Here is a 27,937-nt window from a genome sequence, read left to right on the forward strand (position 1 = left end):
AAAAAAAAAAAACCAACCCTTTCTCTTATGACTGTGTTGCACTAAGTTACGCAGAAGCGGGGAGAGGCCATCTCCTCCTCGAACTCCCGTACGTACCTCAAAAGGTTCAGATACTGAACCAAATTTTTTTAAGAGTTTATGACTGTGAGAGTCCTGGCAGATTAGTGTTCTTATCTTCCTGTCCGCTCTGAGCTCTTCTAAAGTGTCAAAAACTCTGAATCACTCACACGCAATGACACAGCGACGTACTCGGGACAGAGTATGCGGGAGATACGCACGCGTAGACATGTGACACCAATCGACTGGAGCATCGAAATCACAGTTTCACGCATTTCCTGTGATGGGCAGTTCTCCCGTTCATTAACAAGTGTCAGTCTTCTACATATTTTCCTGGCCAGTTTTATTTTGCCCAATCTGTTTTTCTCTTTATAGCGACGACTGCCGCCATTACCATGAAGATAGTTACTGATGATAGTGATGACTGTAGTGACTAATACGTTAAATAGCGGGCGAGTCGGCCGTGCGGTTTGGGGCGCGCAGCTGTGAGCTTGCATCCGGGAGATAGTGGCTTCTAGCCCCACTGTCGGCAGCCCTGAAGATGGCTATCCGTGGTTTCCCATTTTCATACAAAGCACATCTAAATTCAAGACATGGACGCTTCCTTCCCACTCCTAGCCCTTTTCTGTTCCATCGTCGCCATAATACCTGTCTGCGTCGGTACGACGTAAAGCAACTTGCAAGAGTAAATGTTGTTGTTGTTGTTGTTATCTCAACTTGGAGTCGGCACTGTATGTGGATTCAGCCCAGTTTTACGGACGGAAGCTCTTCGTACAGGATGCTCAATATTCTATATTAATAGATGGAGAAACAATGACGTGGCGTTTGAATTGGAGAGCAGCAATTGCCAATCACCACTTCAAAGTAATTAATCCGATTATTTGATGACGTAGAACACAAAGGGCTGTGTGTGGAAGTCCAATTAAGTGATGCCAGGCTGCGACATAAGGCACTTTGAGTGATTCGCACGCTCCAAAGGTTACTGCAGATACCAGCCACCGCGGTCCAAAGCCATGTTAACATATTCTCTGCTCTTTTCAAATGGCTGTAATAACTTAAATATCGGTTCATCGACATCTGTTAGGTTTCAAATTTTCAGGAATTACCTCTATGATAGCATATTTTTGGTGTCGTGGAAGACAAAATTCAACATATGGATAATGGAGGGAAAGGACGGAACGAGCTGTGTTATTTATTTATTTATCGTGTCAGAAGTACAAAGTAAGAGAGACAAAAATTAAACAAGGAAATTTTAAACATTGGTTGACCAAACATTGGCCACGACAAGCGCATTTGGAGTTGCCCTCATTAGATCTTTAATGGTACAAGTGGCTGGAGAAGATGGACACAGTAGAAGATGCTCGTTAGTCTGCTTAGTACCACACTTGCAGTAAACTGTGTGATTCGAGTGGAGTAGCTTTTTGCTTGAATTCGTGAGATGGTGAATTCGAACCCCACTATCGGTGATCTTAATGATGGTTTTCCGTGGTTTCCCATGTTCACACTAAGCAAACACCAAAGCTGTACCTTCATTTAAGCCATGGTTATCTTGTCCCATCGTCACCAAGAAATCGGAATTTGTGCTATACTAAAAAATGAAGGAAAGACTGAGAACTACAGCGAAAATGTCTCGTACCTCAGGGATGCGAGATGGTGATAGCTCAGAGACATTGTCGGACTATCACAGGCATTGTACGTGGAATTTTATAATGGCGATTTAGTTCGTAATTCTAATGACCAATTTGGTCATAAGAATACTGTATTAGGAACCTCAACCAATTTTATCGTGTTTGTGTTATCACTTTCATTTAATCGCACTTTCTACTTGTTTTATGTAAATTCATCAGAAGAGATTACTGAAATATTTGAGCACAGATTCACTAGCAAAAGGACCCAACTGTGTTCTTCTGATGTAGCCATCAGCCAACATACTGGGTGGAACTCTCGATTTGGTACCAAAACCAAACTACCACACCTTGAGGTGATTCTCGTTAATGTTGGGTCTTTAATTTAACATTAATCAGTTTGGTTCACAAAAGTTTTTGGGCCCTGAATTATACTCGGAGTTATATCGAGAAATAATAATCACCTTACTAGATAGCAGTGATTTTTGGGTGGAATTTTCAAGTTTGTATGAACGTATCACTAACCGCTGTGAATCTATTCATAGGAAATTGAAAGGGGAATTTCATGCTTCATACCCTAATACAGGGCCTCTCAGGGTGCATGCACCTGGTGCATGCAGTGTGTACAGTGTAAAAGAAGACTTCGCTTGGTTGACCAGAGTGCAGACACCCACTCCTCGATTTGGAGCAATAGCTCTGTCTCCCTCTTTCCCCACGCCTGTTTCGCTCGCTCCGCTTGTCTCCGTCTTCCTCACTTGCTCCGTAGCGCTCCAAATCCGAGCTGAGTTGAGCCGAGCTTAGCCGAGTAGCCCAGAGACGAAGCGTTGGTCCGACCCGAGCCAAGTGGGACCGATAGTGCACAGGAACTCTGCGCCTCAGTTTGCATGCGTGAGATTTTCGGCGTTAGAGAGGACCTGCCCTAATGTATTGCAAATGACGTATGTTTTCAACGAAACTCAGTGCGACACCTCGATACAATTAAGGAGCAAAGATAAATCCATGCCTAAATTAACCATAAGTGCAGAAGTGGTTTAAGAGGTTAAAAGAAGGCAGTGTGATTGCAAGTTTATACTTGCAACAAATTTGTTATAAATTTTCACCATCCGCGATTTAAACATAATTTTAGACTTTAGTCCATGTTAATGTATAATTTCATTTTAGTACCTCGACTTGGGGAGTTTTGACGGTCTTCTGTATAACATTTCTAACCATACCTCCTGTAGCAGCAGTAGACTCTCTTCAGTCTTTTAAAATGGGGAGGAAATGTTATTTACTGGGGAACCAAGTTCTGCAGTGACACTTCAACAGTTTGGCAACCAAGCCGAGTGTCCCCTCAAAGATTATTGGGAATCAACTAACAGGGAACCTGTCGAGCCATATTGGGAGAGCGCGACCCCAAGTTTAAATGCAAAAATAAAACCTTACATATCCGTGCTTCAAGTTTTGTTCTATGTATTCTTTATGCATACCTATGCATTTTATTGTTTTATACGTACGCACGTTTATCATTACTATTCGCTAAATAGTCAAGGCAAATACATATCTAACTCCAGATTCTCTCCGTATATACAAGATCAGAAACAACGTGATCCGGATATATGAGCGTTAGAGTTCGGTATTTAAAAACAAATGCTATTTGTTCGGGGGGTCGACCCACGTGGATCGTTTGCCCCTAATGACACCATAGTATGAACGTGCGTGTAGTTGGAGTGGCGGTAGTGTGGAATGTTGCGTATGAGGAGAGGAAGATTAAGGACGTCTCAAACACCCAGTCCCCAGGCCAGAGATATTAATCATTACAATTAAAACCCCTGACACGGCCGGGAATCGAACCCGGGGGCGCCGGGTGACAGGCGAACGCGTTGTCCCCTACACCACGCCGCCGACTATAGTTGGGTATATTGATAAATATTTTTTTAAAAATAATTCGAAACCTCACATCGTTGTCATTTTGTGAGATATTGAAGTTAACGAATCAGATCGCTTCGGGGGTGAATTCAAATGGGCTTTGGGAGACGGTGTTGCTATATCTTCACGTGGATTAGGTCCGGCTTGAGATCACTTCGCCAAGGGAGGAATTTACAATGCGAGCCCAAGTCCACTGTACGCATGCTACCTAGCTACTTAACGAACTTTTCCGTAAATTAAATGACCGATCGCCTAGCAGTTACCCATGCCGAAAAATCACACACATACACACACACACACATCTAGGATCTGAGCCAATGTCTCCGTAGCGTACTAGATACGGCGCGGTACTGTCAGCTCGGAGATGCGTGTTCAAATCCTTCCCCAGTTCACGCAGTTTCCCTATATTCAGGGTATTTGGGAGATAAATACAATAATAACCTGACGGATGGTAAGGGTAAATGTCTGCAGTTCGTAAAATATGTGCTTGTGTGTGTTTTTAATTCAGGGAATGGTTTGTCAGGAGGAGGAGTTTGAAGTAGAATGCAAAGTTGGCAAGGTAAGTGTAGTAGCTTCGTTTACCCCTAGGCTTATACCACCCGCCGCACCGTGCTTTGGGCAGTATGAATACTTGAGATTGGATGTGTGAATCTTTTAACAAAGGCCGCGCTGAAGCCACACCAAGGGGGCACGAGGGATGCGGACAGCAAACTAGGCGCCATATTGTGTTCACCTAACTCCAGTGGGCTGATACTGGAAGTTGCTTTGAATTTACGATGTTTTTCATATTTCTTAGACATAGAAATACAATGGTTAACCACTGGGGTGTAATTTCAAGTACACTTCTCGAGGAAGTTAACGTGGGACACACTATCTATTTACGTAGGTAAGTAAAATAATCACTTACCGGTACTTACGTAGGCCCCTTGCTGGAATATATTTAAAATTATGAATTATAAAAATTCAGAATTAATACATTTTTTTCTAGACTTCCAATTGAAACGTGTAGAAGAGATCTCAGAAGCCTATGAAGTGTAAGGAGAGAAGGATGGCAGTCAATTAAGTATTCAGCAGTGTGCTTCCGGCATTTTCGATCTGGACTACGTTGTGATGTTTTGAACATCACAGCATGTACATAAAATTATCAAACTGTGCAATTAATTGGAAAGATGTATAATATACATATATTATATTTAATTTATGGTACGCCATTCTAAATTATTATGCTTATATATATATATATATATATATATATATATATATGGTTTTTGATAATCTTTTCTCACATTATCATCTCATTTCTTTATATCACTGCAATAACGACAAAAGGAACGAGTTGAGTCTTGGGTAAGGTATTACATCACCAGTATTAATAGCTTGCAATATAATTCAGTAACCCGAGTTCAGGCGACCGGCCATGCCATGCTAATTTTATCCCTTTGCCAGGAAAAGGACATCATTGGGATTGCAGAATTACACCCTCCCCTCCATACTCTGAAGAGACAGAACTTGTTAACTCCTACTTTTCGAACTTTGCTACATGACGCTTACGAAGCGCGCGAATTTTTAACCTGCGTGAATGAACGTTACGAAATAAGATGATGGATATACAACAATGGAAGGAAGGGATAGAACATCAGGTCTTGCTGGACCATGTGATATAGTAGTTGTAGGGAGATTTTGGAGCCTATATACATCGACAAGACCTCGTGGAGGTAGGAATAGCTTAACGTCTTAACGTCGGAAGGTCTTAATATTTTAACATCTTATTACGAGAACATCGAAATATCTTAACGTCTCAGCCACTGAACGTTTTAGCGTCTGATGGTCATGATGATAGAGGAAGAAGGTCTTTCTCATCGTTCTTATTATGCGAGAGAAGACAGGGCAAATAAGAAGAGGAGGTTCTCCGTTTAGTTTATAAGTTCACTTCGCATCTGAGTAGAGCACTACTCAAAGCTATTGTCATTGATAACTGGCTATCTAATTGATGAGAGATAAAGTTAGCGAGAGATCGGTTTCTGACTTGTCTGAAACAGGATATAATTTTGTTATATACTGTATTTAGTTACGCTACATTTCTGTAATACGGAAGAATACAAGTGTATTCTCTCCATGAAAGAAACCCAAGGTGGTTTTGAAGTGTTAAGGTCAGGAACGTCGATGTCCAATTAGTGGGCAATGCATCAATCAGAAATAGGACTGGTACTTACTACGAGAGATGACTGTATGAAAGGTACATCAAAAAACAGCTCCATTATCGAATGTGCCCAGATACCAGAATCTAAAAATGGCGATCTAAGGGCATAAATTACTGCAAGTCTCCATGTTACAGGTCATTTTGATAAAATTTATTTCATTCAATTTTTCTCTTGTTTCCGTAAGTTCAGATTTCGTAAATCTGTCATCACGTTTATAATTCTAACAAATAGTTACTTTAATTGGTACTTTAATAAATCTTATTAATGATCCTTAGTTTCTTAGTTAGTTTGTACTTAATGGCTAGTGCCCTGTCACCCCACATCTGGGAGTATTTAGAATCTCATTAGTTATTACTATGAATTGTCAACTGTTGTCTTCAAGCCATAAGTTTTAAGGCTGGTGCCCAAGGGATAATGTTTATGGAGAGGGAAATTAGCGAGTATTTATTCATATTAAAATTAAGGTGACCCGGCACGTTCACAACGTAGATTAAGAAATGTTTCAATTGCCAGTATCCCCGTCACTCCATGAATACTTACGTGATTCTAAAATCCTCCATAAGGCACCAAAATGTCGTGCACCTGTAATTGGTCCTAAGCCTACCACTCAGTTGTCTCCAAGTTACAATAGGGATGAAAGTGTTAATGGATATTCTGAACAGAATCAATGTTTAAAAGAAAATGTGTCATTTTTAAGTGATAATGTCGAACATACCCTCGTAAAAGTTGAAGAGCTCTGCCTCTGGGTGGGAAGCGTATATCACTTTCATGGTAGATGGCTAAGGCCCGGTTGTATAAAACTTTTGATCTGAGTTTAAAGAGGAAAAATGGCTGCCAGTCAAGTTGAACTTCGATTTTCCGTTGTATAAACGCTAACCTAAGATCATCTCGTCTTGATCTAAGTTCAGATTTGACTGCCGAATATTCGTCGGTTAATCTCCTTGAACTTAGATCATTATCATTCATATTAAACATTGAACTAGACCTGAAGACTTGAGAAGTGTTTCCTTGTATCGTATACCGTACCTTAATAATATCGAGGTGCGTTATAAATATATTGAATGCTAGTAGTTAAATAATGCTAAAGATCGCTCGATTTTTTCAGAAGTGAGGTTATGTGAATATCATATAAACAATAGCCTACTGCTATACCAACATGTTCTTACTTAGTTTTCTATTATGTTTCAAGTTTACAAAACAAAGCATATATATTTTCTTTAGCAGGGATGCCAGATTATTCCGACTTTTCGTCTGATGAAGAGTTGATTTTACAACGAGCTCCTCGTGTCTTTCGGCACAGACAGAATCCGATTATTGAATTGTATGAAATGTTCAAAATAAGATTTCGTTTATCGAAAGATGTTGTGGAACGACTGGAACTAAAGTTAAGGGACACACTACAAAAACCTAGTCAAATAAATTATCCCCTGTCACCCATGTGTATGTTCCTAACAACTCTTAGGTTTTATGCTACAGTAAGTTTTCAAATGGTTGTTGGAGAGCTCTTTAACATTGACAAGTCAACGGCTTTCTCTTTCAACTTTGATGTCACCATATAGGTTCTTTTATTTTATATTATATGTTTGTACCTTGATAGTACAATATCCACCAGATCGCCCTTTTCTTTCTGTGTGAAGTTCCTTCCATGTTTACTTCGCGAGATTACAATATTATCTTCTTCTCCTTCTTCGACAGTCACGGCAATTTCGTATTTCATTTGTTGACAGTCACGGCCAGGTCAATCCCACTATTTAAGTATTATCCAACGGGCCGAGCTATTTCGTATTTCATTTGTTTTGCGGTGTTGCCACGTCCAATTTTTTGAACTCCGATTACATTTGAACTACACATGTGTAAACAGAGTTCAGTTTTATACAACGCGATGAAGTCGTAATCTCAGTTCATTTTCAGAACTAAGTTCTTAATTGATCTCCAGTCAGATGTCTTTATACAACCGGGCCTAAAAGGGGTAACTTTCATGGCCGTCAACTTGGGAAGGTTGGTTGACGACCGCAGGGTGTCTATCCGAATCTGACATTGCTTTTACTTAAGCCGTCCACTTCAATTGCATCTTTCTTATACACTCCTCCTTGGTCAATTCATGTTACTTCCAGTCATGATAGATTTAGGTTTGCGATACATAGAGTGTCTTTCATTTACATGTCCTTCCTGATCTTTCGTTTGCTGGTATCTTCATTCCTTTCAGTTTTTCTCTACTAATTGGAGATAAAAGTATGTTTTCCTATTAAAATAATGATAATCATAACCACTACATGGGTACAGAGCATCATCAAGATCCCCCAAGCTTTGCCCCCTGCTTGGCTACAATTTACATAATGATTTCTACAAGTGTGTCGAGATGATGCCTACATACATACTATGCAGTTGCTTCCCTTCCAGTCCTCATCCAATTTCAACACACACTCAAGTATATACATACTCCAGCATACCACAAACCCATAGGCTAGGTTTTAAAACTTTACACGCAGCTGGTTACTGCAATGCCACGAGCCTTAGAATGAAGCACCACAATCTGGCTAGCATGGCAAACTGTCTTCTTCAAGCGTGGAAAATACTGGTTTACATGCACAACAAGGGTTGTCTCATTTTAGCTGATTATGTGAGAAAAATACAGAAGAGAAATGACTGGCAATGCATTGTTATAGATGTATAATATTTGACCATGTCATCTAGTTGATGAGCGAATAAGCAGAAAATATTTATTCATCCTGGATTTTCCCCATTTTATTGTAATCGCCACTTGATGAGAATGTGACAGTTTTACGGAGTAATGCCTTCCTTGACATCAACCTCTTGTGGAGGATTGTATTCCCTAATGTGTGTTTCTGTAGCAGTTGGCAGTGTGGTGTTTTGCACGTAGATGAGAAGTCGCAAACACCCAGTCACCTAGCTGGATGAATTAACCACAAGCGGTTAACACTCGGCCTGGCCGGGAATTGAATCACTGGCCCTCTAAACCGAAGACCGGTACACTTACCATTCAGCCAATGAACCAGACTAGAAGAAAATATTTAACAATATTGATTATGGTCACAGGACCTCAAATTTTACGTGTAACATTTAAAGGTATATTTCTACTGGCTGCGATTTGGACTGCAGGCGCTGTGGTGATTAGCCAGTGATAATGCCAATCGGCTATCGGTTATTGAAAAGTGTAAATTGAAATAATAATAATAATAATAATAATAATAATAATAATAATAATAATAATAATAATAATAATAATAATACAGTAGGTGTTTATCGTTCTATCAGCAGATATAGGTTTTAAAATAAATTGACATGTTGAAGCGTTAGCGTAAAATCTATTCTACAGTGTAGTAAATAACATTGGACATGTTTCATTTAAACATCCATAAATGCCAACTGAGAGACGGGATTGCGCTTGAACACATGTACTAGCGCAGATTAATCTCCAGAATCACCCGAAACGTCACTGGCTCACATCAAATGACTACAGCACCTACGAGTTGATTAGTAATCAAAATAACGAACTCCATCGATTTCTAAAAGGCTCTCTCTCCATCAGATGAAATAGTGTGGTGCCCCTTAAACCTGTTTCAGTCCGGAACTAAATCTCCGTTGCCAAGCTAATTTAAACCACACTTTAATGGGCTCATATCCCCGTTCATATGTCATAGAACCTGCTCCTGGGTAATTACCTGCAACGAGCACGCACCTGGGGGTCGCGCGACAACCTAACCTCGGTGCAGGCGGAAATAAATACTGGTGCGTCCAACTTAGAGCGGAAATGAAGCTCGCGGGCCAGCTTCAGAGTCACTCTTCACGGTAGGCAGCTTGACGGAAGTGAAAATATTAATTTAACTCCCAGATTTTGTTAGAAAACACTACTTCTCATTTCCTAGAATTACTAGGATTATATTTGTTGCACATAGCCAAATGTCACAACAAGTGTTGACAATAATCATGCCCTTGCGAACTGCGCGACACAGTGAATCCGCGCATATTTTCACCAGGGTTGCAGTAAGTTTGATATCCTGAAACAACTCAGGTTAGCTTAGTCAAAACTGCATGGCTATTATCAAGAATGGAATCGTTAAATTGCTGTACTTTCACATATAGTTCTCAGCGGTCGACTACAATGTCATCCTAACGTACAAAAGAAAGTAGTAGCAATTTCGTGTATCGATTTATTACCTGGTGGAGCCCTTGTAAATAATAGGTTCTTCGACGACAGTGGACGATATCTGCCGAGTATACATGATGTGGAAAAACCTTGTTTCGTAAATTAAGTGTGTCAAAGAGCAAGGGGGGGGGGGGGCAGTTTCCCCTCAACTTTGTGGGAAAATAATTACATTTTTGTTCCATTTTAGCCGCTTAGAACTAGGAATTACAGGAAATGTGCACAAACCTTGTTGGCGTATCATCTAATTATTTCCTTTAATTGCTTTAATTCGTTAATAATTACCGCGTCGTCCCTCCACTTTGTGAGGAAATATTTAAATTTTGTTCCATTTTTAGCCGCGTAGAACTACGAATTATGAAAAATACACACACCCTGTTGGCTTCACCTACTTATTTACTTTATTTGTAATAATTAATTAAAATTTAACTAGCGGAAACACGCACAAAATTTTATGCGTCGCGACTAACCGATTCGTACAGCGCCACAGCAAGTAGTGGAGACTTGGGCAGCAGGGTGTGAAGAAGGGTAGCAGATGTATATTTTTGTCGCTTGCCACGGGCGTTCGTCAGTCTGGCAGTCTCAGTCAATGTGTGTGTGTGTGTGTGTGTGTGTGTGTGTGTGTGTGTGTGTGTGTTTGTGTGTGTGTGTGTAGTTACTATCTAGTGTTGGATACTCCGTTAGTGTGTAATCAAATACTAAGGGTTTTTATTTGTATAATCACGTCGTTTTTCTCTTTTTTTTTGCTACGGGCTTTACGTCGCACCGACACAGATAGGTCTTATGTCGACGATGGGATAGGAAAGGCCTAGGAGTTGGAAGGAAGCGGCCGTGGCCTTAAGGTACAGCCCCAGCATTTGCCTGGTGTGAAAATGGGAAACCACGGAAAAACCATTTTCAGGGCTGCCGACAGTGGGATTCGAACCCACGATCTCCCGCATGCAAACTCACAGCCGCGCGCTTCTATACGCACGGCCAACTCGCCCGGTGTTTTTCTCTTTAATTCTAATACATGTGTAATTGTTTCTTTGATGACAATTTTATCTTATTGGCCTACTGTAGTATTGAATCAAAATCTCAAACTATTATTCTTTCTTTCTTAATCTGTTTATCCTCGTACTCAGCGAGAGTTCCACCTCTACCGCTTCAAGGACAGTATTCTGGAGCGTGAGACTTTGGGTCTGGGAATACAATTGGGTGGAGGACTAGTACCTCGACCAGGTGGCTTCACCTGCTATGCTGAACAGGGTCCTTGCGGGGGGGGGGGGGGGAGATCGGAGGGGATAGACAAGGAAGATAGAAGGAAGCGGTCGTGCCTTAAGTTAGGTACCATCCCGGCATTTGCCTGGAGGAGAAGTGGGAAACCACGGAAAGCCAACTTCCATCATTACTGAGGTAGGAATCGAACTCCCCTCTACTCAGTTGACATCCCTAGGCTGAGTGGACCACGCTCCAGCCCTCGTACCACTTTTCAAATTTTGTGGCAGAGCCGGGAATCGAACTCGGGCCTCCGGGGGTGACAGCTAATCATGCTAACCACTACACCACAGAGGCGGACTCAAACTGTTATTACTACAGTTAAATTGGTGAACTGTCAACCTTTACTTCTCTGTCGAAATTTGCTCAGAGTATATAAAGCTTATCACTTATTAGCTCTTTTTCAATTTTGTTGTCTAACCGCCACTCCCATATCCTCCCAGACCCCGGTAGTTTTTGTTGTCTACACATTTATTGAGGCTCCGCCCCCACTTTTCGTTCCTAATCGCCGATACTAAATAAGTATTGTAGACATAAGATCCATTGTCTGCGGTGATTAGTTTCACTGGTACACGCGCTTAGATATTTTCTGTGGGGTCACATTAAAGACATGGTTTACGAAACTCCCGTTCAGAGTGAGGTGAACCCAGTCGCGCGGATCGTTGAGATTCCGCATTATGCCGGAGAAGTGCCGGAAATTTTTCCGAAGGATACACGAATCAGTGTTACAGGGACTAACTGGGGCAACCATCCCCAAATGTTAAGAACCGCAGCACTGGCCTTATGCTATTCAGCAGCAGAGTATGCCTGTCGTGTGTGGTGTAAGTCAGCCCATGCAAAACAGGTTGATGTTGCCTTAAACGAGAGTTGTAGGATTGTTTGAGGTCAACTCCCATCAATAAAGTGAACTATCTGGCTGAGATTGCACCATCTGATATCAGAAGAGAAGTGGCTGCCAACAATGAGAGGAGAAAATCATCTATGACCTCACACCGACTCTACGGATATCAACCTGCTGAAAAAGAGATTAAAATCTTGAAAGAGCTTCCCAACAACTACTCATCCGTTACAAGGAACAATTGCAAAAGCACGAGTTGCCACGTGGAAGGAGATAACTAGTCATTTTTCTGAATGGATGGAAACGAATAAATGTCTACCTCATGATCACATACAGAACTGGCCAATCTGGAAGTCCCTGAACAAACTACGAGCTGAAGTTGCAAGAACAAGGGACAACTTATGTGACATTTTCCGACCAAGACAGTTCTGTATATTTGTGATGAATGACAAACAATACAGCATCTCTTACATTATCCCTTGTGCCCATCCAGATGTACAATGAGTGATTTGACTCAAGGTAATCCAAGTGCTCTTGAAGTGACTAAGTTTTGGAAGGGAACTGTTTGAAGTCGCTTCATGAACACATTTGTGTACTTGTGTCCATTTTACCCTTCCTTTTTTAAGTTTCCATGGTTCATATTTTGTCCTTCTGACACGAATAAAATAAATAAATAAATTAATTAATTAAGAAAGAAATAAAGAAATAAATAAAGAAATAAATAAAAAATAAATAAATAAATAAAATAAAATAAAATAAAATAAAATAAAATAAAATAATAAAATAAAATAAAATAAAATAATAAAATAAAATAAAATAAAATAAAATAAAAAAATAAAATAAAATAAAATAAAATAAAAAAATAAAATAAAAAAATAAAATAAAAAAATAAAATAAAATAAAATAAATGTTACGTCGATGTGAATTGTCACCAAGCTGAAGGAACATCTGCTCGGAGGTACTGTACGTTTGTCCGTTTTCATTGCCCGCGGCTAAAATGTAAATAAAAAGCAAGCAGTGTGGTACGTTCACGCTCAAGTGCCTGGAAGGTTGGCAGCTGATCTTAAATTTTAAGCGCGCGCGTAGCACCGAAGCTAATCACCGTAGACCTATGGTTTCTATGTTCACAATACTTGTATTTTGTACCCTCTAACATTCTTTTAACGTACGAAACCAAGTTCTTTCGCATCCAGTAGAAACCTGCCTGGTGGGTAGTGTTGTATGCAATGTGAAAGTTCAGAACAGTACAAACTTATAGTGCACAAAACAAAGGTAATAACTGTTAACGATTAAAATCCCATGACTCACCGAAAATAGTCCACGAACCTGAGGCCCGCAGGCCAGGATGATCACTGGTCAAGCACGGAACTGAACATGCTTAAAAAAGATATTTCGTCGACAAACTTCGGTTATGAGAACGATAATATTTATTGGAATAATATAAAAGAGGGTAAAGGTTTCAAAACTGTAGTAGTGGTTTTGTAGTTGCCTGTATCGATGTCACGTAAACCTTGGATGCCCATAAGTCGTTTTTCGGTGGAGAGATATGAACCATTTGGTATATGATAGGGGTGATGTACAAGCATGCGAAAATTTCGCACATGAGTTTCTGTTCAAACGACGCTATTTTTACCATGAGAAAGTTGTGGGAAAACTCAAACTTATAATAAAAGGCACATGTAAAGTACCCATGGTCGGGTATGGTACAAATGTTAACTACAGTAATTACATCTTCATTTGGACTGGATTTTTCATAACATTCGATAGTGTTAAACTAGTACAATGTATGTGGACAAAATATAGACTTTTGAAGTGGAAATAACGCCTTTCGAACACACTACTCACTTGTTGTGTATGGTGATTTTACAGTAAAATACATTACAGTACTGATAACTTTATTCACAAACTGGTCGAAAATTGAAATTACATCTCGGAATTTCGTGAGCCTCTATACACGGATTCTCAGCCCTGGAGGAATGAGAATATCAAATAGACTATACTGTATATGGGATTACATATCATGAAAAGCTTTCTTTCCCATCTTCATCCGCACCTTCTCCCAAACCCTGATTGAGTCGCGGGTGTAAACTGTCGCATATATGGGTTTGGCCCTGTTTTAAGGCCGTCTGCCCTTACTGACGCCTACCCTACGTGGAGAGATTTATTCAATATTATGTGTTTCTGTAGCGGTTAGTAGCGTGGAGCGTTGTGTTGTGCCAAGATGAGTGTTGTGGAATGAACACCCATTACCGAGCCAGAAGAATTAGCCAGACACGATTACAATCCCCAAACCGGCCGGGAATCGAACCTGGTATATCTGAACCCAAGGGCCAAATGCTGATCATTCAGCCAAGGAATCATAAATACATCATGAAAAGCAATATGTTAAAAACTTGCACACAAGTACTGGTATTTGCAAACACTGAAAGAATACGAAATATGAGATTCTTGTTTTTTCTTCTTACCCTGACACTTTTACCACATCCGAAGGGTTTATGGGTGTGAAATGAGTCGTTCCCGGAGAAAATAAAATGATACGATTCAGAAGGTACAGAGTTCAACAACCGACGAGGTCGGAGATTTTAGCGGTATCTGATTAATCCCTCTGACCAGAGGAATGGATGTAAGTGTCCTTCCCAATACATATATCTAACATTGAAAGCTTTTCCCCCACAGACAACTCGCCCCACTACCAAACACCAGAGGCACACGCAATAATGCACACACAGGAGGGTAGGCGCCACGAAGGGCAACTGGTCGTAAAACAGGACGAAGTACTCTTGTACTACACAATTCGCAGCCACTACCTCACCAGGTTGCAGGACGAAGAATAATATTTGACACAGAAGGTAGACCAAGAAAGGCTCAATACTCGTGGTCATCAGTCATCACACACGGCTCGCTAGTCATGACAGAAGTAAATATGAAAATTCTGGGTAAATTAACGGGATAGGATCTGTCTCTTGGCACAGACCAAAGACAAATTTAGCCTCCACTGAAGCCTGTCATTTATGGCTATGGCAGCTGCTGAGGTATGTAGTGCATCTGGATGTTGTGAAAGGTGCTAATAACCAAGGAGCTCGACAAAGATGTTATATTTGCCGGGCTGAGTGGCTCAGACGATTGAGGCTCTGGCCTCCTGACCCCAACTTGTCAGGTTCGATCCTGGCTCAGTCCGGTGGTATTTGAAGGTGCTCAAATACGCCAGCCTCGTGTCGGTAGATTTACTGGCACGTAAAATAACACTTGTGAGACTACAGTCCGGCACCTCGGCGTCTCCGAAAAGCGTAACAGTTGGTAGTGAGACGTAAAGCCATTATTATTATTATTATTATTATTATTATTATTATTATTATTCCGACTCATTGGCTGAATGGTCACCGTTGAGGTCTTCAGTTCAGAGGGTCCTAGGTTCCATTTACGGCCGCGTCGAGGATTTTAATCGCGTCCGATTAATTCTTCTGGCTAGGGGCCTGGGTGTTTGTGTTTGTCCCAAAATGTTCATCTTCACATTCAGACAACACACTACACTACCAACCACCAAAGAAACACGCAATAGAGATTACATCCCTCCATATAGGGTTGGCGTCAGGAGGGGCATCCGGCCGTAAAACAGGGCCAAATTCATATGTGAGAGACAGTTCACACCCGCGACCCCACAGATGTGGGAATAGCGGATTATTATTATTATTATTATTATTATTATTATTATTATTATTATTATTAATTCCTAACCCAGTGGAGAAAGCAATGGCCAACTACAGTATCTCTCCTCATTTTGCCTAGTACGGCTCAGTTTGGGGCCACCGTAGTTTCTCTTTTTCTTATTCCGTGTAATTGCATAACCTTTGGTGCTGCTATTTGAGGATCCAACCAGTCTCCGGACTAATAACCCAATAAAAGGTCGGACAAACAGATGCAGACAGACAGGCAGGTATCAGCTCCACGATTTGTATTTCATGCTTTTGAATAATGTACCATTCAACCCCACATAAATTAGCCGTCGCTGAAAATTATTTTCTTTCGAAATCCTCTAGTTTGAAGTAGAATTAACATATTGTGCAGCTGGTAGTATTCCACGTATCACATCGGAGGCAACGGCTACCCACAGTTTACGAATATACTCGCGTTTAAGAATATATAATATTCGGTGGCCAATTTTTGTACGGTTGAGTGTAGGCCTACCTTCCACATACGGTGCATTTCACATTAGAATCAGTCACTCCAAAGCGACTTGACAAATGCCATACGTAAAGTTTGTATGATATATTTCAAGAAAATATTGCAGTGCTTATAGTATAATCTGTGAACGAAGCCTCAAAATGAATGTTACACCATACAAAGTGTGAGAATCAACATTGTATAACAGACAACAATGTTACTGACAAATAGTTTGCCATTCAGAATGAAGAAAGGCGTTATACTTCAATTCTGACAAAAGGCTTGTTTTCAAATAACATTTTTAGCATCTACATCGTGGTTCGTATATAAATGTGATACAATGGGTATGGGTGTTAGATCCGTACAACGCGTAACTGGACAGCACACATACAGAAACAGCTTCATTTAGAATAAAATAGTTCTAAGATGACCGGAGGAGACAATACAATATAGTTTAATGTACATAACGTCGTTGACGTGGAAGCATTAGGTAAGTTTTTTCATTTTCTGTCGGTCTTGGTCTATCTGTCTGCGAGCAGCCTATCTTGATGACGTCCCCCGGTTTCCGGGATGGCACTCTCCTCGGGTAAGCACTCTTGAATTCCGTTCCTGCTAAAATTTCTGTATGTTCCGATTTGCTTTTCATACAGGAGTCTGCCCTAACCTCACCTAGATTCACCAAATTAGTGACTTATGACGCCTTAGTTTTTCAGCTGGACTTACCTGTTCGTTTCCGAGGCATTCCCATTTCTTGTTTCATTAAAATATGTATATTGTAGTCTAACATTATTTCCCTTGGGGGTTGCCTCTGGTAGTTCTGTATCACTTGAGGTACGCTAGATTTTGGATAACCTGTAAATTGCATTGTACTACTGCATTGGTAACTAGATGTATAGTTGATTTGAAATTTGAATTTACACTGCTACGAAATAACCTAGGTATATCACTGAACTTATAGCTCATAACTTGGAATGTATTTGTAATATTATCTTGTAAATAATATTTTTAAAATCTAAGGATCACGGTGATTTATTTCGGAATCCGCTATCTAAGCCATGTCCATGCCTTTGGTAGGTTCCCAGCCCTTTCATCTTCCCGGTTTGTTGTTCACTAGTTGGCCCTACTGATATTTACGTACATGTTTCGTTGGAGATCCGAGTAATGCCAGCTACTGTTTCTCCGAGTGTGTAGTGATTTCTTATATTGTGTAGATTGCTCTTACCTTCCCCTTTTAACTCTGTGCCTTGTTTTGTGTTACCACTGTAGTAGAGGTAACACATTTATAAAACTGCCTCCCAGTGGAGGTAGCCGCAAAGGGCTCATGACAATAATAATAATAATAATAATAATAATAATAATAATAATAATAATAATAATAAACATTACAATTATAATTACAATATTAAACATTTCAAACACCTAGAGATGTGGATTAAGATGATGGTCCATAAATTGACAACTCTTCTTTAGGATATGGTGACTATCTCAACTCGTATGGAAGTTGGAAAGATTTTTTTTTCTTTCGAAATTTCTAAAAAAACACGAGGTATAGAAGCTCGTGCTCCTATCAGTAGACCTATTACATAAATGCATTTGATCTTATATCTGTCTTTGAAATAATTTATAGTAGGTTCACAGATAGCTTTCTTTACCCACCTCCTCAGCTTGTTGAAGACCAACCTCGAATCGGACACAAAGGTCGCAGAGCACATTCTTGTACAACACTATGAGTTTGCAAAATGAGAGATTAAAATTAAATTGATGAAGCAAACAATGTCTCCAGTTCTACCCCCCTGTGGGTGGGGGCGGTACAATACCACCCACGGTATCCCCTGCCTGTCGTAAGAGGTGACTAAAATGGGCCCCACAGGCTCTGAAGTTTGGAGCGTGGGTTGGCGACCACGGAGCCCTCAGCTGATCCCTGGCATTATTTCCACTTACTTCTGCCAGGCTCCTCACTTTCATCTATCCTATCCGACCTCTCTTGGTCAACTCTTGTTCTTTTCCGACCCCGACGCTATTAGGTTTGCGAGGGCTAGGTAGTCTTTCATTTTCACGCCCTTCGTGGCCCTTCTCTTCCTTTGGCCGATACCTTCACTTTTCGAAGTGTCGGATCCCTTCCATATTTTACCTCTGGTTAGTGTTAAAGGCCCCATAGACGGTCCGTCTTAGCGTCCGTCTTACCTGCGCAGTTCTAAGACGACAGGTAAGACGGACCGTGTGTGGTAGAATTTTCATCCCTGTACCGTCTTAGGCTTGGCTCGAAGTGAATCTGGCAGCGCCTGATTTTTCTGTGCGTGTACAGGTAAGTCGGCGAGCAAGTTGGAGCGTGTGTGGGGTCTTCAGACTTAGCGTCAGTTTTAACCAATAGCTTCTACAGTGCAGTTTGCTCGTAGGACATAATGTCGGATTTAAGAATCATGCCTCGAGCGTTTTTAATGGAATTCATACAGCTATACCGTTGTAATCCGTGCTTGTGGAAAAATCAAAAGTAAAGAGTACACGGTACAGGGTTATTTTTACACGTTTTCCATCAACCGCACCCAGACAATTTGGAAAATTCCATTTTCTTTCAAACTGCTGTCCAATACATATACATTCATCTTCTTTTGTTGGAAACTGAAACAAAATAAAATTATTATTATTATTGTTATTATTATTAAATCATGCAGCTAAAATATAATTTAACCCAATGTAATTAATTATATTGTTTGTTTTTAGGTTGGTTGGACGAAGACTGTTAATTTTCACACTCCGTTATATAATTCTTTCTTATTGTACTCTAAGCATACATTATACCTTGTTTTATATTAAATTAACATGAAATACATTTCCTTTTACCTTGTACAAGAAACTTACAAATACATTTTACTTACTTTGAGATACTGATTCTTGCGCACCTTATATATTGCAGAGCAAGTCTCAGGAATTATTACTCCCATAGACTGGACTGAAATTGCAGCGGAAAATTTCAGATCTTCGGAACTTTTTCCGGTTGCTAAGAAACGAAGTGTGACGTTGAGTCGTTCATGCGGTGTTATTGCCCGTCTCATTGCACTGTCATTCTTTCTGATATGGGGTGCTACCAAGTGAAGAAGGTATAAATAAGTTTCACTGTCCATCCTCAAATAATTGTACCAGTCAACTGGTTCAAGAGTTAAATCTTTCATTAAATTTATATGCGACAGTGTATCTCGCTTAAGTAACCAAGCTTTTGCCCATTTTGATCAACCCCTTTTCTTTTTAGCTTTTGATCTCAAAGCTAATGCTAGAGCGGTGTAAATTAGAAGTTCCGCTAGCATGTTATCCGTGCACGACTAGCGAAAACTGATCCCAAGCCTGACAGCAAAACGGAGCGTCTGTGTCCTCTTCCGTGTTCCGTCTTACCTGTCATCTTAGAACTGCGCAGGCAAGACGGACAGTAAGATGGACCGTCTATGGGGCCCTTTACATAGAGGGTGGTTGCCTAGTTGTACTTCCTTTTACAACAATAATCACTACAATCTCCAGTTCTATTATTTTCGAAATTTAGTAAGTACTTTGGCCTATGCCGATGACTTGGCCTTACTGGAAACCTGCAATCGAATATCTTGGAAAATGAAAGTATGTGCAGTGAGTGTGATACGAAAATAAGCAGTTCCGGGACTAAAGTGATCTCAGTACGAAACCTAAGAGAACTGAACGTCAGGTAGGGAATACGAAACTGGAACCGGGAGATGTCAAGTATTTAGGATGGGTATTCTCCGACGATGGCAGTATATAAGTGAGATTGAATCGGGATGCGGCAAAGCTAATGCAGTGATCTCGCAGTTGCGATCGACAGTATCTTGTAAGAAAGAATTCAGCTTCCGGACGAAATTATTTGTACGCCGGCCTGTTTCCACACCAACTTTGCTTGACGGGAATGAAAGTTGGGTAAACTCAGGATGTCGTATTCATAAGTTAGAAGTAAGACATGAAAGCAGTGAGAATGATCGCTGGTACAAAAAGGTGGGAAAAACGGTTGGAGGTACTCGGAATGTGGAGATAAAGGCTAAGCTGGGAATGAGTTGGATGGATGAAGCGGTACGCATAAATCGGCTCCGGTGGTGGCGTCATATGTGGTGAATGGTGAAGAATAGAGGGCTCTGTTACGAAGGGTAAGAGAAGTACAGTAGAGGGAGACAAAGACGATGATGGTTAAACCCTGTTTCTAACGATTTAAAGACAAGAGGTATGGGACTAAACGAAGCCATGGAGCTAGTTATAAATAGAGAAGATTGTGGAGGCTGGTAAATTCAGAGGCCTTCAGCTGAACGCTGAAAGGCGTATCACTCTATAATGAAAATGTATGTATGCCTATGTATTAGGTGGGTGGGAAGGCAGGTAGATATGGGTATTCACGGGGGCTGGTAATACTTTCCTTGTGCATAACTTACCAAACTTTGTATGTTTACCCCTTTTCTCTTTTCGCAATACGGATTCGGGGATGAAACTTTCCTCTCTGCTTATCCCAGTTATTTCTGGGGTCACTGGAGCTACCCGGGAACATATTGGTTTTGGCCGGGGTTTAAGATAGGAAGATTTTCCTGACGCCATGCCATTATTGAGATGAAAATTTGTATCTAGAACCGAATAGAATTCGAAATTCAGCCTTCCGGGTGGGAAGCCAGCAGCTGAACTACTGAGTTAATCGCATCCAGTAAAACGTACTAAACGCTGCATATTAGAAATATATATGGAAATAAACCGTTCATAAAGATTATATTGCTAACTATTTCCATTTCGTTTCTGAACTTCCGACAGCTCGTATTTAATGTCTAACAAGTAACATGAAATAATTGATAATGTGATCACCGTCGATTACCGCTCTCTGAACGTGTAAGTTTTGTGTTACTGAAATGCCTACACAGCATTCTTCTTGGTAGGGACTGAATTTATACTAATCCACTTGATAGATGGAATATAACAATTTCATTGTCATTAATTAAATAACATACAGTTGTAACAGACAAAATCCATACCAAACCGCATGGCGCTAAAGCTCTGACAAGCCTTAGTCTAAGAAACGACTATTACACAGCCCGAAGGCCTGCAGATTACGAGGTGTTGCATGGTAAACAGGACGAATTCTATCGGCTGTCATTCTTGGCTTTCTATATCGGGGCCTCTCTCTCGCCTTAAGATAGCTCAACGATTCCCACGTACTCCAGGCTGAACGGACCTCCAACGAGCTCTCAGATTCAGGAAAAATTCACTGACCTGGCCGGTAATCGAACCCAGGCCTCCCAGTAAGACGCAGGTTCGGTACCCCTAAACCGTGGGGCCGGCAACTGAGTCTGTAACTTAATAAAATAATAGAATCTTTGATTTCTTACCATGTATCAATGCTGAACGCTGTATTTTACAATTGAGTGAATTGTTATGAAGCTATTAAATGCATGGTCGCCTTAACTGTTTACAATGTTGTGGTGGCACGTGTAAAAATACGTCCCTGTGGTTCTGGATTTCTGCAAAACCGGAGGTCTTGGAGCTATTACCGTCATACCAACAGCGTCCATGAAAGGTAGCCCAAAATACTAATTAAGGTACTAGAATAGACACAATATTGTTTGTTGGTGAAATTCTGATGTGAGGAAAGTATGTGAAAGGAGTCAACAATATCCTGGTACAGTAAGTAAATGAGAAGTTGGAAGACTGGAGAATTAGAAACAGCTTGCTAGATAATTGAAGGCAAGATGAGAGAGAAAAGACAATGATCAATACAGATTGGAGACAGAGATATTAAATTGTGGAGAGCTTCAAGTACATAAAGGATGAAATGGAGTTTTTCAGATTAAAAGTAGGAAACAACAACACGAGATAACGGGTGTCACTGTCACATAGTTTGCAACTCCTATTGAACAAAGATATAGAGCACAATGTCCTACAGAGATGTAATGTGACCAGTGACGAAAAAGGGTAAATATTGACTAAAAGCATTGTGAGTGAAATTTATGAGAAATTGATAAAGAAAGAATTGTTGACAGGTTAAAGAAATTGTTATTAAAATAGAAAAGGATAATATGAGATAGTTTGAATATGTTAAAAGGATGAAGAGAGATGAAAGGAAAGATAAAGTTCCTAGTTGCTATGGATGGAACTCATGATTGATAGTAACGATGTCACCCAGATTTTCATCGACGCAGCTGCTGGTCTAATCGTGACTATTGCACGGAGATATTTTTAATGCATCTCTGTGGTCCAGATATCACGTTAGACCGGAGGTCTTCGGGCTGTTATAGCCACATCAATGGCGACCTAAAGTTATAGAAGTTTGCTCGTTGCTTTTATAATGCACCAGCGCACTCGACCGGTGCTGTGAAATCTGACAGAAATAATACCTCGGATTCTATTTAGTTGTCGGATTCTATTTAGTTGTCAGGTCCTTCCAATTATCTTCTCCATCGCTCATATTAATTGTTTCTTAAGGTAGATACTAGATGGAACAATTAGTTAGGTAATGCTTTTGCAAATGTCGGAATTATCAAATCATATACAGTAGTTCAGCTTTATAAAACTTGTCAATATAAAAATAACTCTTCACGGTAACCTTCCTTCGCAAGGTGAATGACAGTCAGTTGAACACTGTAATTCTGACCCCAAGGTGGTGGGTTCGATCCTGGCTCAATCCGGTGGTGTTTGAAGGGGCGTCAGTCTCGTGTCCGTAGATTTATCAGCAAGTGAAAGAACTGCGGTACAAAACTCCGGCCTAGGCCTACTGGCAGCTATGAAACTAAAAAATATATTATTACTATTATTATTAACACATTTCTTACCAGCAGGTGTGTCGAGATCCTCCGTTATACAGTATTTTGTGGAGCCATAATGTAAGCAAATTAGTTACAAAATGTCATTATTTTCCTATTAGCTGAAGCTTCACACGAACTTCTGTTTGTCTTCATATGAAAAGCCCCACAGTCTGCTTCCATTCGTTCGACCGGTTCAGGAATGGAATGAATGAAGCCTCCATCTAGCGGCGAGGATAGGAAATGTGCCGGCTGCCGAAGCCAGTCGCACTCCTCTAGGGCAATGGTGAATGCCTGACAGATGGAATTATAATAGTGTCTGTTGCTGAAATGAAAGATTACAGGGAAAACTGGAGTACCCGGAGGAAAACCTGTCCCAGCTCCTCTTTGTCCAGCACAAATCTCGCATGGAATGACCGGGGTTTTAACCATGGAACCCAGCAGTGGGAGGCCGGGTCGCTGCCGTCTGAGCCACGGAGGCTCTTTCAGTCTTCATATATGAAGCTATATTTACTCAATGCGATGATGGACAACCTGAGAATTTTTATAACTGAAATGAGTGATTTTTATAACAGGTTGGCTGATGTTCCGCGAGTTGTACTAATAAATTAAGAACTAATAAATCTGGAAAATATATGTTCATAGGTTACGTGGGTAACAATTCTGCTTTGTTGTTATGCATCATTATTTCACCTATGAACTCAATTAACGTACAACGCTTTTTGTCTTATGAATTTATCAGGGAAATTAAATTAAAAGTTACTGAGGGCCTAACTGTATAGTGAGGGTGAAACACGTTATTGGAGTTAAATGTCGACTGATTCTTAATGTCATGTTTGTATTCATTTCAGAGAACGAAAACAGCCGAGAAGGTGTCAGTGAGAAACCATTAACTGAAATGAAAATTGAAGTAGCATTCTACACATCGATGGTTGTTGCTGCAACTTGTGCAACACTTAGGGAGGAAGCACGTGAAATTCTACAGCATGCAGAAACTACCACTTCAGAGGACTTCAGTATGGTGATCAAAAGTCACCTTAATGAAGCTCGCACAGTTATGTACCATTCAGACTCATCGAATACACAAATTCCTGATATTATTTCACGTATTCATACTATGACATCTAAGCTAACCATTTTAACGCATGGTGGAAAATTTCAACGAAACTATGTTCGTTCTGTTCACATTCCTAAGATAGACCTGTACTTGCTACTCATACATTGTTGTGAAGATAATACAATTGACCAAGTAATCCAGAAAATGGCAGTTCAATCATGCTGGAGTCCAACAGCTAAATTCTTCATAATATATTTTGGTGAGAAATCTGCTGATTGGGAGCTGATTTTCAAAAGGTTATTAAAATACCAAATTATAAACATAGCGCTGTTACATATTGCACAGAAAGGTTCTCTTAATAAGATAGTGAAAGTAGTGACATACAATCCATTCAAAACTGAGGGCAAGATCGATGACCATTCCAAAACTTGGTTCAACAATAGCACTAATATGTTCGAAAATAAACTAACAGATTTAAATGGATACATTTTAAGGGTATCGATGTTCAATTTCCCACCTAATGCGATTCGGCAAGAAGACACTCTGAGTGGAGAGGTTACATATGGAGGATACGATGGAACGATGATCAAAACATTAGCACACCATTTGAATGCCACAATAAATTTTATCTTGCCTGACGATGGATATACTTTCGGAGCTAGACTACCAAATGGGACGATCACTGGTTCAAGTGGTCATGCATTCTATGGGGTTGCTGATATTGCAGCCAATTCACGGTACATGAAATCAGACTGGGCGTACGTAGTCTCTTACCTTTACCCACATGATATGGATGACATGTGTGTAGTGGTCCCGAAATCACAGCTAGTGGAACGATATAAGAATCTCATGTTACCTTTCACGAAGAAGGCGTGGGAGTACATTGCATGTAGTATTCCTATAGCATCGTTTTCAAGGCTCATTTTATCACTACTAGTAGGAGGAAACACACGCCGTAGGAGAATATTTAGGAATATGACGAGCAGTTTCTTCAAGACTTATTCAGAGTTTCTGTCAATCCCATTGCCAAAACTAGAAATACTTGAATCAGATAGAATATTTGAAATCTTCTGGGTGTTCTTTAGTTTGATAATTACAAGTCTTTACCAAGGTTCTCTCGCCAGCTACCTCGTCCTTCCAAAATATTTACCAGATATTAATACTTTGCAGCAACTGGACGAATCTGGACTGGGGATATACATATATCCGGGAATAGATTCGTACATTAAAATTGATGAATCCAACAGTTTATTGGTGAATCTGGCTGAGAAACTTGAGATAGGTGATGAAGATTTAAGTGTGATCTGCGATAACATAGTAAGGCTGGGCAATATATCTGGTATAATGGATTACCACTCTGCTAAATATTACATTAGCCTGCCGAAGTACCGCAAGAATGAATATCCCTTACTTCATCTGATGTCGGAGTGTGTGATGCCTGCTTACGTGGTATACGAGGTACCCCTTGAATCTCTCTTCTTACATCGGTTCAACACCTTGGTGCAGCGGATGGTGGAAGGTGGGCTTTTTGGTAAGTGGCACAAGGACACGATCTTGCGGAAAATTCTAGGCGAGAATCTACAAGTCGATGCGAATAAAACGCACCCCAAAATTTTATCCTTATCACACCTTCAGTCAGCCTTCTATCTGTTGCTACTTGGACTGTCCTTTAGCTTGCTGGTTATTATCGGAGAGCTTATTATAAAATTTCATAAGAAAACAGCATTCGTTTCAAACTGATGGTGACTATATTAAAGCAATATTTCTATTTTCATCACAACGCACGCGGGCGTCACTGGAGAGAAATGCGTTGCAGGTATATACAAATAAGTAATGCTTGTTTCTTTCACTCGTAGGCATTAATTAGAGAGCGCTGGTAAGTAGAATTCATACATTTATATAATGGCGTGTGTGATATCGGCTGAGTCTCTCTACGAATGACTAATTGTATTTTGTTACTGGGTGTTAAAATAAAAGTAGTAGTCATGGAAGTACCTCGGTTTCCACTTACAGAACTACCTCGTGTTTACAGTCGGCATTGTATAGCGTTAACTTAACGTGAAAGGCGAACTGGCACAAGCGCTCCTGTAGTGACAAGAATGACCTTGGGTATTCGATTAGATGTCTTTAGAATGCAGAGTGGATGTAATACATATTTCTGGTATGCGTCTTCTGCACATGTCTACAGTCAAAGACGCTCTTGTGACATTTAATTTTGGGGTACCGTGTGTATCTGTGAACCAAAATGTGAAGGCCTTGGAACATGCTACAAGTGAACTGCAGGATGATGATCTTGAAGACATTATTGTATTAAGCGAGCCAGGATGAGTGGCTCAGCAGGTAGAAGCATTGTCCTTCCGAGTCCAAGATGGTGGGTTTCATTCCGACTCAGTCCAAAATTATTTGAAGGTGCTCAAATACGCGTACCTCGTGTCGGTAGGTTTACCGGTACGTAAAAGGACTCCCACAGGGCGAAATTACGGCATCTCCAGCGTCTCCGAAAACCTTTAAAAAGTATTGAGTGGGACGTAAAATTATTATTATTATTATTATTATTATTATTATTACATCATGTGTTCATGCGATATGATCGCGTTGTTTTTGAGGTTATGTCATGAAACAGGCACTGTGTATAAACATTTATATTTTAATGTAAATACCTGGAAATGATTATAATTAGCTGCCTCCGTGGATCAGTGGTAGAGTGTCGGCCTCCGGATCCCAAGATAGCGGGTTCAAACCCGGCAGAGGTAATCGGATTTCTGAAGGGCGGAAAAAGTCCATTCGACACTCCATGTCGTACGATGTCGGCATGTAACAGATCTCTGGTGACACATTTGGTGTTTACCCGACAAAATTCATTAAATCTCAGCCATAGACGCCCAAGAGAGTTTACTCGGTCTTCCATCTAGTGGGCCTAGAGTAAAACGCAACGTCGAAATTGACGAGCAGACAGCCAGATGGCGTCAAATTGAAATGTCTGCACAAGGTAGCTGAGGCCATACGATTATTATTATTATTATTATTATTATTATTATTTTATAATTTATTCTTACCTATATATAAGTAGTAATCCGTAATTATGAAACACACTGTAAATTCCAGAATGGTAACAGGCACGAGAACGATTGAGAATATTCCATACATTACAATCTATGTATTATGCACTGTCGAATTTTCGCGAAGATATATTTTGTAATGTAACTTTCTAGAAGCCTGGCTAGGCACATATATAAGGGGACGATCTTGACGGTAAAAGTTAGTGTTTGGAAGTAGAGTTATGGTATAACATGGTTATACATGTGACCACGTGTCTGACATGCCGAGGTAGGCAGTAGGCAGTCATCTGTTTTCAACTGTGTTTCAAAGTTGTAATCTCCATATTGAAGTGTTTGCAGTTGTTTTTAATAATGGAGGCTTTGTTGATATTCTCGAATGAAGTGTTTTGTTGTCTTACTGTGATTAAGGTTATGTGTGTGTTAATTTGTGAATATATGTGAATAAAATTAAATGTACCAACTGACAGCATCTCGTGTGCGTCTTTGTGGTTACGTTAACCTTAAATACCTTCTCCATCCTAACTGTTTTCCATTCCAGAATCGCCGAAAACCTGTTACGTGATCTCCATCCCGAATTGTTAGAGGAAGCATGTACCTTTACGAAAGAGGCAAATAGAAAAGAAATACCCTCTGAGCGATAGTGTTACTCCGAATCCATTGAATATCATGGATATGTTACGAGTAAAGAACTGAAATCACAGATAAGGCCTTTTGCTGATAATTCTATACTGTAAGTTACAGGATTCTGGGCGAGTACAAAAAGACATCCGTCATGTTGAGAAATGGACAGCAGACAATGGTATGATAGTAAACGGGATAAAAGTCAAGTTTTAAGCTTCACC

The 27,937-nt window shown here is 40.3% G+C and overlaps 2 protein-coding genes across 6 annotated transcripts in view; one reads left to right on the forward strand and one right to left on the reverse strand.

The window, feature by feature from the left end:
• LOC136872515 (ionotropic receptor 93a) overlaps positions 1 to 25,921 on the forward strand; it is a 183,934-nt gene extending 158,013 nt beyond the window's left edge. For both annotated transcript variants that reach the window (XM_068225006.1, XM_068225007.1), the window contains one exon: positions 23,831 to 25,921. In XM_068225006.1, the coding sequence (XP_068081107.1) occupies positions 23,831 to 25,776 (1,946 nt within the window). In that variant the 3' untranslated portion in view covers positions 25,777 to 25,921. The remainder of the gene's footprint in view (positions 1 to 23,830) is intronic.
• Positions 1 to 27,937, reverse strand: part of LOC136856944 (rootletin) — a 523,875-nt gene that overhangs the window by 188,905 nt on the left and 307,033 nt on the right. The window lies entirely within an intron of this gene.

Source organism: Anabrus simplex, chromosome 1 (genome assembly GCF_040414725.1).
Source record: "Anabrus simplex isolate iqAnaSimp1 chromosome 1, ASM4041472v1, whole genome shotgun sequence".
NCBI lineage: Eukaryota > Metazoa > Arthropoda > Insecta > Orthoptera > Tettigoniidae > Anabrus > Anabrus simplex.